The 18,687-nt window shown below is 42.7% G+C and overlaps 1 protein-coding gene across 1 annotated transcript in view; it reads left to right on the forward strand.

Moving 5' to 3' along the window:
* Positions 1-18,687, forward strand: part of LOC138964132 (insulin-like growth factor-binding protein complex acid labile subunit) — a 37,812-nt gene that overhangs the window by 13,945 nt on the left and 5,180 nt on the right. Inside the window, exons 2-13 of the mRNA XM_070336023.1 lie at positions 2,281-2,592; positions 3,446-3,649; positions 4,086-4,348; positions 5,404-5,635; positions 9,335-9,535; positions 10,224-10,313; positions 12,557-12,706; positions 13,151-13,401; positions 14,466-14,583; positions 14,989-15,152; positions 16,524-16,715; positions 17,245-17,644. Coding sequence (XP_070192124.1) covers positions 2,311-2,592; positions 3,446-3,649; positions 4,086-4,348; positions 5,404-5,635; positions 9,335-9,535; positions 10,224-10,313; positions 12,557-12,706; positions 13,151-13,401; positions 14,466-14,583; positions 14,989-15,152; positions 16,524-16,715; positions 17,245-17,644 — 2,547 coding nt within the window. The 5' untranslated portion in view covers positions 2,281-2,310. The remainder of the gene's footprint in view (positions 1-2,280; positions 2,593-3,445; positions 3,650-4,085; positions 4,349-5,403; positions 5,636-9,334; positions 9,536-10,223; positions 10,314-12,556; positions 12,707-13,150; positions 13,402-14,465; positions 14,584-14,988; positions 15,153-16,523; positions 16,716-17,244; positions 17,645-18,687) is intronic.

The following is an 18,687-nucleotide window of genomic DNA, read 5'->3' on the forward strand; positions in this document are numbered from 1 at the left end:
CTCGCAAGCGCCAGATGGAACCGTGTGCCGAAACACTACGATCACCTCGGGAAGCGAAGTGCAATCAAACAGGATTGAAAATGTTAGGGCTAATTTCTTAGCCCTATAAAAACTGTTATGCAAACCCGAAGGTTTCCATGAACATACAGACAATCGGAAACCACCAGACCCCATCACAAACAGAATTCTACAATCCACTGGTGTTGACTTTTAAAGGCCAACAACTCGGGTGCAGAGTCTGCTGTGAAAGGAGCGGTAGCCTCCCCTGTCACAATCGGCCCCGTTTGAAATGAACTTCGTCCCGAAGTTCCGAACCGGGGGACCACTGTCCATCCCAAGTTCGCAGAATGGGAACAGCACGAAAATGTTCAGTGGTCATATTATGCCATTATCTGAACATAATCATGCCAAGTCCCATCCCTGCTCGCAGCGCCAGATGTAACCGTGTGCCGAAACACTACGATCACCTCGGGAAGCGAAGTGCAATCAAACAGGATTGAAAATGTTAGGGCTAATTTCTTAGCCCTATAAAAACTGTTATGCAAACCCGAAGGTTTCCATGAACATACAGACAATCGGAAACCACCAGACCCCATCACAAACAGAACTCTACAATCCACAGGTGTTGACTTTAAGGGCCAACAACTCGGGTGCAGAGTCTGCTGTGAAAGGAGCGGTAGCCTCCCCTGTCACAATTTCATATGAGTTATAAGACATACGCGGTGGCTAAGAATGCCGTAAGGTAACGGATCTTTCTGATGATAGCCAAGATTTACATTCAATCCTGGCTTCCTTTCATCTTTTGATCAGTTCAATCTATTTGTCCCAAGAATGTTGAATCGGGCCTTGTTAGCACATACATGTCTATTGACTGTGAATTGTGCACATACATGTCTATTGACTGTGAATTGTGCATGCACACTTCTTCAAATTCATTCCAATGATAAAATATTAGCATAAGAACACAAACAGAACCATCATAATACCATACGATACCACCAAGGATACTTCTGATCACGGATTGCTCAGGATATACAGCGATATACATCGATACAAATTTTTTCTCCGTTACGACACGTCTTACCACGCCAAGTTCAAGACGAAAAAGGAAGTTGGGAGATTTACCTCCCTTGACTTATCCTCGGTGCGACTTTCTACAGAAAGGTGAACAAATGATCATTTTCGACCGTTTTACCAGTTACAGTACGTCTTACGGAGTTGATAGCCGAACCAGGTCATAACCAAATTTAAGTAAAGACTTAAATTGTCCCCGAGTACGCTAGTACAAGGGCTCAGCAGACTTTAATTGTGTGTCTGTGTATCTGTCTGTCTGTCTTTCTTCACTTAACAGCTTATTGCTGGGAAACTACTGGGCGCAGTTCGTTCAAAAGTTGATACACTAACTTGATAATAGGTCCGATTGATCGTATTAAAACTTCATAATGTTACCTGGGACCTAAATGCGAAATAAACCACAAAACCGACTTGGCCGTAGGAGGAGTTCACACCGGCGGGGCAACACGCAGCCATTGACCTGATAGAACAGCCGAACGCGTCACACAAAAATACGTCATGACAAAGTTACACTTAAAGCGAAAGAGACTTTGACGTCATTTACTTTTGTTCGGAATTTTCCGTCTGTTCCGAGCTTGTCAGTGAAGACCTGACATGAGTAAGCTTACCCAAAACGTCTTTGTTCTCTATTCTCATTGCAGCTGTGAAATAATCAGTCTTGTGTCTCGGTCGTGTAGGTACAGAGTTTGCTTCTGCAATCATTGTGTTTGTGTTGATGACGGCTTCATAAGACAAAATAATAAGCGAATCTATCGCGAGGAAGACGTTTATGTACAAATCACCGAACCCAACCCATTTTTTGTGTGCATTTTTCTGAAGAATAAACTGCATGTGGTTAATTTCATCCGTTTAATGCTTGTCGAAACATATCTGATCACAGATGAGGTCGCAGTTTGTAGGTTGAATGATCTATGAATCGGCCAGAGATAGATCTGCATTTCTGGTCAGAAACCAACATTCACACCACAGACATTCCAAACATTTATATTTATTGAGCGAGCCAGTCTGAAGAGTACTCGGGTCCAGTGCGAGCGTTTTTTATTTTATTGCCTATATATGCAGGTTAAAGATCACGAGTCCCACTATCAAAAAGACGCCTTTTATACGCTTCTGATTACTGTTTCGCATTTGTTTCTGCATATTGAAGCATATCATACACATCAAAATCTTATTTCACTGATTGCTGTTTTGCATCTGTTTCCGCAGACAACAGCTTTAACAGTAAAATAGACAACTATGGAAGGCTCTCGACGCCAAAGTCTCCTCTTGGCTGCTGCCGCACTTCTGATCTTCCCTGCTGTACGAATGGAACCCAAAAGCCCCATGGAGGTGGACCAGTCCGTGAGTTCTGGTGTGTCTGCACATTTGAACCAGCCAGGCCGATCTCTGAGGCATTTTGGCAAAGGACCCACGCCATCCGAGACATGTCCGACCATGTGCTTCTGCAGCAAAGGGGGAGTGACGGTCAACTGTGAGGGCAAGAGACTAACCACTGTTCCTGCTGGCATTCCTCCTTCGGTAAGTGTGTCGATAGAAAGACTTTTCAATGTCGGCGTATTCTGGACGTGGATGGAGAGATTATTACCGCGTTAAGATATTTTTCTTTATTTTGTTCTCTTTGCTGACATGTTCAAGTCATTTTGATTCGCTCATGAGCACGAATGTGAAACTTTGTTACAGCGTGCATCTGTATTTGTGTTAATACTGTTTACTATAATTTTAAGAAAATCTATGTTTCAAGTAATATTAATCGCATTAGTTTTGTTCTAAAACTTCTTACGTCTGTTTTGAGATTTTTGTTTTACATCTTACATCTCAGATCTTTTTATGTTGATCTGTGCTCGCTCACCACTTTGAGGTCCTGCCCTCAGGACGTCGCCTCCGCACTCCCAGATTCCGCACGCTCAGAACTAAGAACAGTTTTATTCCAAAGTCAATTGGCTTTTTAAATACCTAAGTTAACTAAAACTAGTATGTGTGCCGGTGAACATATGCACTGATTTCTGTGATGAATATTTTTTACACTCTTTGATGTGCACCCTTATGCTGAGTGTGATAACCCTCGAATGACTAGTCCTGTGATAAATATTGTTCAATGACATATCTAGTCCTGTGATAATGATAGTTTTTAGCGTTAAACTTTTAGCTAAAGCTGACGGCAATTAACCTATTTGGAATCATGTTACTATTCCTGTTAGTGTACATATGCGTGCGCGAGTGTAGTATGCTTCGTATGGTATTTTTATCTGTTGTCTTATTATTTGTTTTGTCTTTTAATGTGCACCACACTGAAATTTCTCTGTATGAGATAATAAAGTATTCGTATTCGTATTCGTATTCGTTCGACATGTTTTATTTGTACTCTTTACAGGTACAAATGCTTTATCTTGACCACAACAATTTTGCCACCTTGAAGGCTGGATCGTTGTCCGATTTTCCGCACCTGGTCAAGGTGTTTCTACGCAACAGTCTAATGCAAACCCTCGAAGCAGGCGCCTTCCGGAACCTTCCCCAACTTAAGGAGCTCTACCTAACTAATAACAACATCGCAAAACTTCCTCCGGAAACTTTCCAGGTTTGGGATTGTACATTTTGTGTGTAGTGAGCGTGCCCGTTTACATGTGCGTTTAGTTCTTTGAAACAAGGAACATTCGGGTGGCTCTTTTTCTGAATGAGGCAGAGCAGGACTATCATAAGATTTGAGAAACCTTGTCCACATTTATCAGTCACTGTGATAGATACATGTTGATCATTATTTAAATGCTTATGTAAAAGTTGATCTTAACAGTGTATTTATGTACGATTACGCTTTTGATTGCTGTCTTTGTGTTATGGGTAATGCGATGTGGTGCCAAAAGAAAAATGTCCATGTTTGTGTACAATGAAAATGGACATTAAAGTGTTTTTGCTTTTTTATCTTATCTTATCTTTTCTTGTCTTTTCTTGTCTTGTCTTGTCTGGTCTTGTCTTGTCTTATTAGAAAAGAACACACACCTTCTTCTATGTTTCAGGAAGTCAACTCCCTGTCCTTGCTCAACCTTGGCGCCAACAAAATGACATCAGTTCCGGACCTGCGCACTTTGCCGGGACTAACCAGACTGTACCTAGATGGGAATCAGATCCAGAATGCAACCTTCCCAGAGGGTTACACCAATCTCAAGAGCTTGAACTCTATCGTGATGACCAACAATAACATTTCCACACTGACCAATACGACGTTCAGTGCCCTGTCCAACTCTACTCGACGCCTGGATGTTGCGCGCAATTCCCTCAAGTGAGTCATTTAAATTCTCAGGCAATCTCTATAAAGCCTGTCCTTAACTGGGCGAAGTTGACTACGCGAAATATACTTCGCGAAGCTGGCCGTACGGAGCTTTCGCACTGAGTTTTCGGTAAAAAGACTTCGCGAAGCTGGCCGTACGGAGCTTTCGCACTGAGTTTTCGGTAAAAAGACTTCGCGAAGCTGGCCGCACGAAGCTTTATCACTAAGTTTTCGGTAAAAAGACTTCGCAAAGCTGGCCGCACGGAGCTTTCGCACTGAGTTTTCGGTAAAAAGACTTCGCGAAGCTGGCCGTACGGAGCTTTCGCACTGAGTTTTCGGTAAAAAGACTTCGCAAAGTCTTCCCGTAGTCGACTTCGTGCTCAATTAAGGACAGGATTTAGTAACATAGCCCGGTTGAAGTATTTTATCATACTGAAAGAGCCTTAGAAGGTGCAGTAAAAAAAAGGGGGATTAGGGACTTAAGGGTCCAGCTGTGAGTGTATTGTGTTTTGACTTCATGTATTTTGAAATGTCCACCTGGCATATTAATGAGTCTCACATGTTTCATAAACTCTTCAGCCAAAGCTAAGCTGTGCATGTTTCTGAGTTTTTTGCACTAGCTCTGGAAGGCTTCCTGTAATTCTTGAAGATCTGTCTGCCGAACGCTTCTGTCGGTATTTCCATATCGTCAGTGGCACGTATGACGTACTAGTACCTGACTTAAAAACATGCCAATCCCTCAAACAGAGTTAAACAATTCACCCGAGTTCTGCAGGCCCACCATACATTGTAATGCATTCATTTCATTGGACAACTGTGTTTCCCATAGCAGCAAGTCTTTTTTTGTTCTATTTTTGTTTGCCCCCAGAAACGTCTTTGCGAGAGACATGAAGGCTTTTGGGCTATTTGCAGTTCTTTGACCTGGCCAGGCCTTTCCAAAACAAAAATCATTATATCATTTTCCTTTGCAAGAATTTCCTTGGCGAACATGCAAGATGTAATATGACTCCTGCATCATGCAGACATGGTATTGCGTATCCACTGACGATTTGCTGTGCGCGTTTCAGAAACGTATCGCCCGGAGCTCTGAAACCTCTGAGTTCCCTACAGTCGCTGAAGATTGGCCTGAATCCTCTTGATGGAGTGCAGCTCAAGAACGTCTTGCTGGGACTCAGCCAGGGCGCCAACCTGGCGTCTCTGGACATTCGGGACATCGCCCTTGGGGGGACTCTTCCCTCCGTGTCATTCTCCCTGCTGGCAAACACTTCGTTAACGACGCTCATCTTCAAGAACAACAGGGTAAGAGAGATGGAGAGAGAGAGAGAGAGAGAGAGAGAGAGAGAGAGAGAGAGAGAGAGAGAGAGAGAGAGAGAGAGAGAGACAGAGAGAGAGAGAGAGAGAGAGAGACAAAGAGACAGAGACAGAGAGAGAGGGGGAGAGAGAGAGAGAAAAAAAAAGAGAGAGAGAGAGAGAGAGAGAGAGAGAGAGAGAGAGAGAGAGAGAGAGAGAGAGAGAGAGAGAGAGAGAACAAGAACAAGAACAAATCTTTAATTGTCTAAGGCCACAGCCCCTTACAATAGTGGTTACAATAACAGCAATAGTATCTGCACAGTTATAAATTATAGTCACGCATAAAATTCAACAAATACATTAAGACCCTGATGACATGTCACTGAACCTGATTTATAAGGGTTCGTCTCTTCTGTAACATGAAGAACACAAATCTGCTGGCAAACACTTCGTTAGCGACGCTCATCTTCAAGAACAACAGGGTAAGAGAGAGAGAGGGATGGAGAGAGAATTGAATTGAATTGAATTGAACTTTATTTTACAAGGATTTAGATTTAAGGCTACGCCTTTTCTTACAATCTGTCCTTGGGACGCATAGACACACAATTATATAATTAAAAAAAAAAAAATTAAAAATTAAAAAGTTAAAAAGTTAACCAACAAAAGGAGGTCGGAAAACGTGATAATAAAGATGACGATGATGATGATGACGATAATGATGATGATAATGATGATGATGATGATAAAGATGAGGCATGAAGAGCATACATATGTGGTTATTCATAAAATCAAATGCATACTATGCAGGAATTATAAATACAAGCTGGTGGCAATCGAACATGTAGCAATAGTGTAACAAAAATATGTTCAGAATATACAATGCACAGCATATTTTTGACGTAATACTAAGTTTGGTAAGTCAAAAGGCGTTAAACTACTCAGACATTAAGTGGCTTTTAACACATTTTTTAAAACTTTTTAATGACTTTAGGTGCTTAAAGGATGATGGAAGTGAATTCCAAACTGAAGTACCCGAAAAAGCAAGACTGGTCTTATACAGGTCAATTCGTGGAATTGGTGGGATCAAGTTGACCGACCCATATCTGTGGGTAGCTTTATTAAATAATGATGTAATGTAAATCGGCACTTTACCGTGATACAATTTATGCATGAAAATGGCTTTGTTTAACTTGAGATGCTTTTCCAGTGGAAGAAAGTTAAGCATTTTTAATTTCATATCTGTTGAGGCATTATCCTTTACGATGAGTTTGGCCGAGCGACGATAGAGAGAGTCTAACTTTTTCAAGTGGACATCACTGCTGCCATCCCAGAGCGTCGAAACATAATTAATGTGAGGCATTACATGAGCATGGTGGAACATTTCCAGAGTCCTTCTGTCGGTATATTGCTTTAACTTGGATAGGAGGAAAACGTTCTTGACTAATTTCTTGCAAATATGCTGTATTTGTGCCTGCCACTTGAATTCACAATCAAGAATTACCCCTAAAACGCGATGCTGTTGAACTTGTTCAATTGATTGCGTACCAATAGTAAGATTTAGTTTGAGTGGAGAAATCTGATGTTTTTGTCTGGTTGCGATTACCATACTTTTAGTTTTTATTGGATGGACAAGCATAGCATTAGCACTACACCAGTTATTTACATCGTTTAAAGCTGTTTGAAGGGAGGACTCTATTACTGTAACAGACTTTCCACTTGAATGAAGAGAAGAATCGTCAGCAAAAAAATCACTTCTTACATTACTATCAGAAATGTGCAGTGGCAGATCATTGATATACAGACAGAACAAGATCGGCCCAAGCACTGACCCTTGAGGCACCCCGCATTTCACAGTCTCCTCAGTAGATATTTTACAGTTTAGGGCAGTATATTGAGATCTGTCCTGTAAATAGGAAGCAAAAAAGTTACACACTGAACTGTTTCTGAGATACAACTGCAATTTCTGCAGTAAAATGGAATGATCAACAAGATCAAACGCTTTTTTAAAGTCGAGAAACACAGCACCACTGATTTCAGATCGGTTTGTTGCAGACAACCAGGTGTCGCATAGCGTCGTAAGGGCGCTGTGACAAGAGTGATTTGTTCGAAAACCAGATTGAAATTGATGGAAAAGGTTTCTGCTTTCTATGTACGCGAGCAAATGTTTGTGAATATGTTTTTCCAATGGTTTGGATAAAATAGGTAATAAGGAAATGGGTCTAAAATTATTTGGGTCGGATAAATTTCCGCCTTTATGGAGTGGAATTACTTTTGCTCTCTTTAGTAAACTAGGTACAGTATTTTGCTTTATGCAGAGATTATACGCATAGGTGAGTGGCTCCACAATATATGGTAGAGCTAATTTGGCCAAGTAAGGAGGAATCTTGTCAGGACCCATGGACTTTTTATTCTTAAGGCCTTCTAGCGCCTTACCTACCTCATGCACTGCCATGTCTGGAATAGTAAAAACATCGTCCGGTTTACATTTGTCATTGCAGAAATCATGTAATTTTGAGAGAGAGACTTCAAGGTCAGAATCAGGACTGTCGCATTTTGCAGATTCATTTAGCCTATTGGCAAGGGACAAAAAATGGTAATTAAAATCTTCAGGGGAGATGGTTGTGGCAGACCGATTTGAGTTCTGTTTAGATTTACCTAATATGTTATTAACAGCACGCCAAACAGTTGCAATATCTTTCTTGTCCTCGATTAACAGGGCCGGACTAGGCGAAGAGGAGGGGGGGGGGGGGGGTTGCCAGTGGTGGCCCAGGGGGATGTCCCCCCTGGCGGCAGGGGCGGATCAGTTCATTTTATGACTGGTCTTTTTCAAAAGTATATTGTGAAGATATGGGTGTGAAGGCGCGAAGCGCCGATCCGACGGCGCAAAGTGCCTAGCTTGCTAGGGGGGTCCGGGGGCATGCCCCCCCGGAAAATGTTGAAAAAAAGGATGCAAAATGGTGCAATCTGGTGCATTCTGAGGATGATCATTACCAGTTTCAGGCAGCAGATTTTGTCACTGATTAATACCCCAAAAATTGAAACTCAATGTAAAATAAAGAAATGCATACCTCATTCAATATTTTTATTTTTTGGCTGGGGGGGGGGGGTCCGGAAACCCTAGAACCCACCCCCCCCCACACCCCTCGTTGTGGGGGTCAGGGGGCGAAGCCCCCTGAAGCTGACGGGTAGGTCATATTCTGAGATAGGAAAATGGTCGCTCCTTGCATGAAACGGCATAAAATAAGCAATAATAAAAAAAAAATTAAATAAGTAAGGTACATGTTTAGGCTAGGGGGGGGGGGGGGGGGTTGCGCAACCCCCATAACCCCCCCGGTAGTCCGGCCCTGATTAATGTATTAAAATAATTTGCTTTTGCTTGACGTGTTAATTCTGTCACTTTATTCCTTTGTTTCTTAAAATCAGACTTCAGAGAGAGAGAGAGAGAGAGAGAGAGAGAGAGAGAGAGAGAGAGAGAGAGAGAGAGAGAGAGAGAGAGAGAGAGAGAGAGAGAGAGAGAGAGAGACAGACAGACAGACAGACAGACAGACAAAGAGAGACAGAGACAGAGAGAGAGAGAGAGAGAGAGAGAGAGAGAGAGAGAGAGATCATATTCAGGCCTCCTTTTGTACAATTCAGTTAGCTCCTTCACTTTATACCTAAGAGTTATTTGTATCCAAAACTAAAAGTGTCTTCCGACTACCCATGCAGGTTCACAGGATCCCAGAACGAGCTTTTGCCCACCTTCCCAAACTGGTGCAGCTGGATCTGTCATCGTGCAAAGTGATGAACGTGTCCGACGATGCCTTTGTTGACCTTCCTGAGCTTCAGATGCTGCTTCTTAACAACAACAACGACCTCGCCACTGTGCCCCAGAACCTGCCGTCAAGTCTGGTCAAACTCTACCTCCAGGTCAGTATCATGTTGTGTATTGAACTCCCGGTTTCATATTCAGTCAAGTTTTGACTAAATGTTTTGACTGACACAGACTAGGAATCGAGAAGACTTGTTTGTTTTAGTTGTTTATTATTTAGAACCTTCGAACAACGCTGTTTGACACCTTCAGTGTTTGCCGTCGTCAAAACTGAGGAGGAAAACAAAAACGAATTGGTCCCGATTAGTTGGAGGGACATAATAAAAAATTAAAAACCCAACTGCTTTTATCAGTTTGACATTTGGCCGTCTTCTGTCATAAGGAGAAGCACACAAGGATTGTGTCAATGTAAAGTTGGTATTGATCTATGTCTTCGAATGGTTATCAGGCCAGCAGCAGTGAAGAGTTCTTTCGTAAGGGGCAAATTATACCTGCGCAGAATCAGATTATTGAGGTAAATCGTTTTTTTCCAGCCCGCTACACGTTGCGTAAAAAGAAAACAGGCCAAGTACTCGTCATAATCCCTATCGCAGCATGTAGTGTAGTGGCGACTGCGCAGGTGTAATTTGCCCCTAAGCAAGGCACAAAGCACGTGCCAGCTCTAGGGACAGCTATAGACGGATGTAAGTCAATTAAAATCATCGCCTCGCCCATGTCTGTGATCTGTACATTCATGTGTGTAAATTCCTCTTGTGAACACTCCCTGTATTCATATTTCTTCAACAGAGGACCAACCTTCAGATTCTTGGAAAAGGAGTTTTCAGCAATTTGATCCATCTTCGTGAATTATACCTTAGCGACTGTGGCACACACGAGGTAAGTAAAACTAATTTCTAATATATATTATTCAGTAGACTGTAAAGTTTACGTGTGTCTTTTCTTTGCATCAGAAATAAGTGGTCTTAAACCCTAAGACAGTATAAACAAAAGAGCAGGGTTAAAGTTTGAGTGGCGGATGGGGTACGACTCTTGAAGATGAAGATGGCGAAGAAATTGGTGTTTAAACGCACAGTCAGCCATCACAGACTCTGTCAGGCTTTTACACACAGTACAAACACTCTTTCGCTTGAGAACATCCTTGGTGCTTTAACCTTCACCGTGCACCGAGTCTCACAGAAGTGTCCGTATCTCTGAAACTATTGGGAGTTTTTGATTAAGACTTCGTGTAATCCTCAAACACCATAGGACCCTCCCATCGAGCCCTTTCTGAAGAATTATCTCTGTAAACAAACAAATGAACAATGACGTAATGTAAACTGGGCAGTCCGGACTATGTGGGTCCTGGGCGCGATCCATATGGAATTAAAGAAGGGAGTTTACGATGTTAATCCCTATTCGAATGTCAAAGACTCAAGACTCAAAATGTTTACTGTCCTCATAAAAACAAGGAAAATTGCCTTACAGTGTCAGGCGATCACAGACATAAAAACATCACATGTATTAAGAATTAAACGATTGCACTTAAAACTAATAACTGTAGCCCGCTTCATATTTGCTGTAAACTTAGAATTAGAATTGCATTGAAACACATGTAAACATCCTGAGCGTCTCTCGCAGCACTCACACTTACAGACACACACACACACACGCACACACACACACACACACACACACACACACACACACACACACACAGACACACACACACACACACACACACACACACACACACACACACACTCTCTCTCTCTCTCTCTCACTCGCCATCTCTCTCTATCTCAGTTTAACTAAAAACAATAAAATATATTCAGATTGAGTGGGTAATAATGGCACACAGGCATGATTTAAAAGGTCATGGATAGATAACACATGCGCGTGTATCAAGACCAAGAGCATTCTACAAACTCGTACGCACCCGCACACACACTTGTACACAAACACATACATACACACAGTCACACGATCACAACACACAAGCACACACGCACACACACACACACACACACACACACACACACACACACACACACACACACACAGACACAGGCATACACACGTACACACACACACTCACACCAGCGGATCAACATCCGCGCACCCACACATGCACCAAAGTGCCCATCGCTGCGGAGTTGGCGGCAAATCACACAGGCTGCTTCAGGTCGTGGCGTTGAGTAGCCTGACAGCAGAGGGCAAGTAGGAGTCCAGGAACCTGTTAGTGCGGCACTTGAAGGAGCGCAACCTCCTCGATGCTGATCGGGCTGGAGTCTGAGCTGCGAGGACGGGATGGAGAGGGTGAGATGGATCTGACCGGATCTTATCAAGCTTTCTGATGGCTGTCTTCTCGTAGATGGAGTTGATGCTTGGCAGTTCTTCTTTGATGATTCTTTCAGCAGTTCTGATAATTTTCCCCAGCTGATCAACATCCGTCTTCTTTGCGCTCCCAAGGAAGCATACGATGTTGTATAGCGTGACGCTCTGTACTACTGACTGAAAGAACAGTGACATGATTTTTTGGTCCACCCTGAATTTCTTCAGTTTTCTGAGGAAGAAGAGTCTCTGGTTGCCCTTTTTGCAGCAAGCGCGGATGTGTTCAGTCCAGTCCAGTTTATCATCAATTACCATGCCCAGGTACTTATACGACTTAACAGTCTCAACTGGTTGACCCTTGATGGTGATTGGTTGAAGTTCTGGCTTTTCTCTCCTGAAGTCGACAATGAGTTCTTTTGTTTTGGAGACGTTTAGGTCTAGGTAGTTTCTGTCACACCACCCCACAAGCTCATCGACCGCCGCTCTGTATAGGTACTCGTCATTGCGAATCATGCCAGTCAAGGACGAGTCGTCAGCAAACTTGATGAGCAGGTTGCAAGCATCACTGCTCCGAGAGTCCGCCGTGTAGAGAGTAAACAGGACAGGACCCATACTCTGCAAAGAGGCAGTAAAAAGTGTATCCCTATCCGGATGGCGTAGGTCATATATGACCCATACTTTTTAAGTTCGATCCTTCTGTTAAAGTATGGGTCGTACACGACCCACCTGATCCGGTCTGTGTAGTCCAAATCGTGATCCGGTGAAGGTTAAGACTGACTGAATTTCAGCCTTGCTCACCTTTTGGCTAGGTATCGGAGGAAAGCTTCAATGGCCTGGTGAGTCTTCGCATTCTGCACCTGCAAAACAATAAGCTGAGCTACATCCCCAAGATGATGTTTGCACCCCTCACCAGTCTCCTCACTCTCAACCTCAAGAACAACAACCTGCGGACTCTCAAGGTAAGTAAACCTTTGTTTCTTACACACTCTACATTTTCCAAGCTGCATGTTGAAGCCTGGATTTATAAAAAAAAAATGCGTTAGTCAGATATCTTAACCTAGCCAGTGTCAGTCTCTGAATGGCCAACAGCTGATTGGTAAGCTTTGCTTTTAGAGAAGAGACGACGAAGATAAAGAAGAAGGAGTAGGAGGAAACGGCAGCGGCTAAAATCCGTCCTATGTTTTCTCTCCCACATTTCAGCTGCTGTCGAACAACGTCTATGACGGCAATGAACTGACCACAAGCTTCTCCCCAAGCTACATATATTTCATATTTTTCAACAATTGATTTTTTTTAATTTAACAGTGCATGGCGAGCGGTTGGTTCGCAGTCCATTGTTGTCTCAATAGCTTAACATTAAACACTACGTACGCTTAATTCTCAATGTACCTTGTCCCAAATAGCGTAACCCAGGAGCTCTATCCTCTCTGACGTCACTGACGTTCCTGGACATGTCGGACAACCAGTGCAACTACATCCCCTACCACTACTTCGATAACCTCACGAGCCTGCAGACCCTCAATCTTCAGAACAACGTCCTCAACGGCCTCCTGGAAAGCGACCGTAACGGCTTCCTGCTGCAGCACATGAAGAACCTGCGGACCCTGAACCTCGCTAGCAACCATCTGCAGTACGTCCACGATGCCCAGTTCAGGTAACAGTTTACAGTTCGCATTATAGCATAACGTTGGAAGTTCCATTGAAGTCTTGAGAAGCCTACGAAACAAAACAAAAACCACCCAAAGTTCACAGCGAAAGTCTTAGGGCTTAGACACACGAAAACACGCATGCAGGAAAAGGAAAAATAATAGGGTAGCGCCGTACTGTATACAGCAGCTCGCTTTGCCCAGTCAGGAAGAAGCCGAATTTCCAAGAGGTAAACCTCACAGGACTAAATGAAAATGGTATTCTTATCCTTATTCTAAGAAAGACTCGGAGTTGTCACATTCAGACATAGCATAACGTCGAAGGAGCAATGACACTCTCAAAAAGACAACAAAGGAGACATTTTTTCAGACGTAGCTCAAGGTTGAGGGAACAAGGGAAGTCTTAGGAAGACTAAACTCAGAGAGACATATTCAGGCGTATCCTAAGGTTAAAGGAGGAATGAAAGTCTTAGGACGACCTAACTCAGAGAGACGTTTTCAGACGTATAGTTCAAGGTTGAGGGAGCAGTGGAAATCTGACGAAGACTAAACTCAGAGAGACACATTCAGACCTAGAAAGGACGTTAAAGGTGCAATGAAAGTCTGCAGATCTGACGAAGACTAAACTCAGAGAGACACATACAGACGTAGTTTGACGCAAGACTAAACTCAGAGAGACACATACAGACGTAGTTTGACGCAAGACTAAACTCAGAGAGACACATACAGACGTAGTTTGACGCAAGACTAAAACTCAGACATATTCAGATACTCACAAACATAACGTCGAAGGAGCAATGGAAGTTTCAGGAAAATTAAACTCAGAAAAAATTGTTCTGTCATGCAGATGGATGATTCTTCTGTCTCCTGTGTAATAGAGTAGGTGAGAGTTATTCGGAACCAATCTCCTGGCACCTGAGAGAATACCAAGCATTGAAATGAACAAGCGACTTTCATCCTCAAAATAACTTGTAACATAACATTGCACTGGTCAGCAATGGCATTCTAAAATTAGATCCTTTTTGTCTGTCTTTCTGACACGATGTTTGAATGGATTGACACCCTCGTGCAGGAACCTGAACCAGCTGCAGCATCTCGACCTCAAGAACAACCAGCTCTCGTCCTGGGGTGCACACCTCTTCAGCACGCCAGGGACGACTCTCCAGAGTCTGGATCTCAGCAGTAACCAGGTGTGTGAGTGTGTGTGTGTGTGTGTGTGTGTGCGTGTGTGTGTGTGTGTGTGTGTGTGTGTATGTTTAAGCAGCAGTTGAATAAAACATTATTTCATTTCTTTTATTATTATTATTATTATTTGTTTATTTTTTTATCTCTCTTTCTTTATTGAAAGCCTCTTATGGCTTTGTCGTGAGGGCGTAGAGCTTTAACTTTCCCCCTTCCAACAAGGCTTTCAAAACTAAATCATGTCACAAATCACGCAACCCGGACTAACAGATCGACGCGCTAGTCAGGATTGAGGAATACAATATTGCCGAATTATTGAAAATTAGTCTGAAATTTACTATTTTTGGGTATAATTAATACTAATTTTAATTACTAATTCATGTCATTGATGTCCTTTTTTGTGTTCACGTCAGATTGCCCTGGTACATGCCAGCTCAGTGCATGACCTTCAGCACCTGAGGACACTCAACTTGTCCTTGAACCCTTTCGCGTGCACGTGCGACCTTCGCTGGTTCAGAACCTGGCTCAACACCACCACTGTCAAAGTGGTGAATAATGATACCTACAAGTGCGCAAGGTAATTTCTGAAATTTGTTCGGTTTTGCTTGTTTGGATTCTGTCTGTACATTAAGTTTGAATTAGTGTTTGTGTTTTGGACCCTCTGTGTTATTCTGTGTGTGTGTGTGTGTGTGTGTGTGTGTGTGTGTGTGTGTGTGTGTGTTTGAACATCTCGGCGCAGAATGTTCTTGTCCATCTTAGAAAGCGAGCAGTTGTTTCCTTTCAGCTTTCACAACAGCATCAGCAACAACAACAAACATCAACAACAACAACAACAATACATGTAACAACAACAACAATACCAACAACAACAACATCAACTCTTTTTACATTTAGTCAAGTTTTGACTAAATGTTTTAACGTAGAGGGGGGAATCGAGACGAGGGTTGTGGTGTATGTGTGTGTGTGTGTGTGTGTGTGTGTGTCTGTCTGTCTGTCTGTCTGTGTGTGTTGTGTGTGTGTGGAGCGATTCAGACCAAACTACTGGACCGATCTTTATGAAATTTGACATGAGAGTTCCTGGGAATGATATCCCCGGACGTTTTTTTCTTTTTTTCGATAAATACCTTTGATGACGTCATATCCGGCTTTTTGTAAAAGTTGAGGCGGCACTGTCACACCCTCATTTTTCAATCAAATTGATTGAAATTTTGGCCCAGCAATCTTCGACGAAGGCCAGACTTCGGTATTGCATTTCAGCTTGGTGGCTTAAAAATTAATTAATGACTTTGGTCATTAAAAATCTGAAAATTGTTAAAAAAAAATTTTTTTAAAAGGATCCAAATTTACGTTTATCTTATTCTTCATCATTTTCTGATTCCAAAAACATATAAATATGTTATATTCGGATTAAAAACAAGTTCTGAAAATTAAAAATATAAAAATTATTATTAAAATAAAATTTCCGAAATCGATTTAAAAACAATTTCATCTTATTCCTTGTGGGTTCCTGATTCCAAAAACATATAGATGTGATATGTTTGGATTAAAAACACGCTCAGAAAGTTAAAAAAAAATAGAGATAAAGAAAAGCGTGCTATCCTTCTCAGCGCAACGACTACCTCGCTCTTCTTGTCAATTTCACTGCCTGTGCATCGAGCGGCGGACTGACGATGCTACGAGTATACGCTCTTGCTGTAAAAATGCAGTGAGTTCAGTTTCATTCTGTTAGTTCGACAGCTTGACTAAATGTTGTAATTTCGCCTTACGCGACTTGTTTATATATGTGTTTGTAAGGCAGGCCTAACGGCAAACGTTTTTTTCTTCTTCTTCCCATCAGACAGACAGTAGTGTGAATTTGTTCTTGTTCTTGCTGCCACCACCACCACCCTCACCAGAGAACTGCAGGCTATTTTTAGTCACTAATTTCCACTGTCTTTGTTTCTCCCAGCCCTCCCGGGTGGAATGGCATAGCTCTGACAAAGTTTGGACCTGACAAAATTGACTGCACAGACTATACGTGGTACTACGTAGGAGGCGCCATCGGTGCGACATTTATCATCGCTCTTATTGTCAGCTACATCCTCTATCGTCAGCGCTGGTTTATCAGGCTCCGCATTTATCGCCTTCGTCGAGCCATCGGGTAAGCAAACACTAATACGTAGTGTCCATGCATGGAGTGTTGAATTCATTTTTGAATGTAAAATACATTTTGTGTGTGAAATGATACACATTTTAGCTCACATATTGTCTTGATTTGACTCGACATTTTAAATCTATTGGTTTCTACCAAGAAGGTGATCGATGCCTTTCTATATACTGTAGATGTATTCGTGAGGGGAGGGGAGAGAACGCCGCGCCTCCCAATAAAGAGCACTTTCCATCATCCATATGTTGTGTCTGTTGACAAGGCTACGCATATCATGCACGGCCACCAGCAATGTAGATCCGCTTCTGACTCAGTGATTCCAAAAAGGGGGTCCTGTCATTACATATACTACCTTAATTTACGAGACCAACCGTCTACAATATATATTTGTTACTCACGGTACTAGAGTGCCAGATGAAGCCCCACTATATGTATTCATTTCCCCTTGTTCTAGTCCTTAAGAGGCGAAACCTGTTATCCTGTAGTACATGAATATTCTGTATTATTTCCCCCTCTTGTTCAGGCGCGCTTGCTGCGGTCGCGGAAGACAAACCCGAGCTGGCTACGTGGAGATCGAAGGCCAAGACGACCCTGGCCAAAAGCGCTACGACTTCTACGTCATCGCAGCCGAGGAGGACCACCCGTGGGTCCTTAACTCGCTCCTCCCCACGCTGGACAACGGATCGACCAGGACTGACCCGCAGAGTCGCTACAAGGGCAAGTTCACCATCTACTTCGAGGAGCTGGATGCTGTGCCGTGTCAGACGAAGATCGCTAACTTCGAGAAGAGCATGCCGGCTTCTCGTGCCGTGCTGGTAGTCCTGACCCAGGATCTGAATGAAGACCGGTGGTGCCGCTTCCTCCTTGACCAGGCTTACCAGCTGAAGATCGACGGCGAGATTGAGAAGGTGGAGATCATCAAGGTCAGTCTTGATTGTCGATACTTTTCTTTTTTAAATTTCATTGTTTTCCTAGCTTCTGTCTTTTATTTTCTCTCGTTTGTTTAGTCTTTCTTTTTCTTTTGTGGGTTTTGTTGTTGTTGTTGTATTATTATTATTATTATTATTTTTTAGGACTGGGTGGCCGAGTGGTAACGCACTTGCGCTCGGAAGCGAGAGATTGCGAGTTCGACCCTGGGTCAGGGCGTTAGCAATTTTCTTCCCCCTTTCCTAACCTTGGTGGTGGGTTCAAGTGCTAGTCTATCGGATGAGACGAAAAACCGAGGTCCCTTCGTTGTACACTACATTGGGGTGTGCACGTTAAAGATCCCACGATTGACAAAAGGGTCTTTCCTGGCAAAATTGTATAGGCATAGATAAAAATGTCCACAAAAATACCCGTGTGACTTGGAATAATAGGCCGTGAAAAGTAGGATATGCGCCGAAATGGCTGCGATCTGCTGGCCGATGTGAATGCGTGATGTATTGTGTAAAAAAAAATTCCATCTCACACGGCATAAATAAATCCCTGCGCCTTCAATAAAAATATTTAAAAAAAAAAATTAAAAAAAATCCCTGCGCTTAGAACTGTACCCACGGAATACGCGCGATATAAGCCTCATATTGATTGATTGATTGATTGATTATTATTATATGAAGTCTTATATCGCGCGCGTATCTCCAGACTCGGACTCAAGGCGCAGGGATCTATTTATGCAGTGTGAGATGGAATTTGTTTACACAATACATCACGCATTCACATCGACCAGCAGATCGCAGCCATTTGGGCGCATATCCTACTTTTCACGGCCTATTATTCCAAGTCACACGGGTATTTTGGTGGACATTTTTTATCTATGCCTATACAATTTTGCCAGGAAAGACCCTTTTGTCAATCGTAGGATCTTTAACCTGCACACCCCAATGTAGTGTACACGATTGGCTTTTTATTATAATGTTTCGTCTCTAATTTTTGATGATCTGCTTAATTGCTGCTTGGCGTATGCAAAAAGCTGGCATAGTGACGC

The sequence above is a fragment of the Littorina saxatilis genome, linkage group LG1 (assembly GCF_037325665.1).
Source record: "Littorina saxatilis isolate snail1 linkage group LG1, US_GU_Lsax_2.0, whole genome shotgun sequence".
NCBI lineage: Eukaryota > Metazoa > Mollusca > Gastropoda > Littorinimorpha > Littorinidae > Littorina > Littorina saxatilis.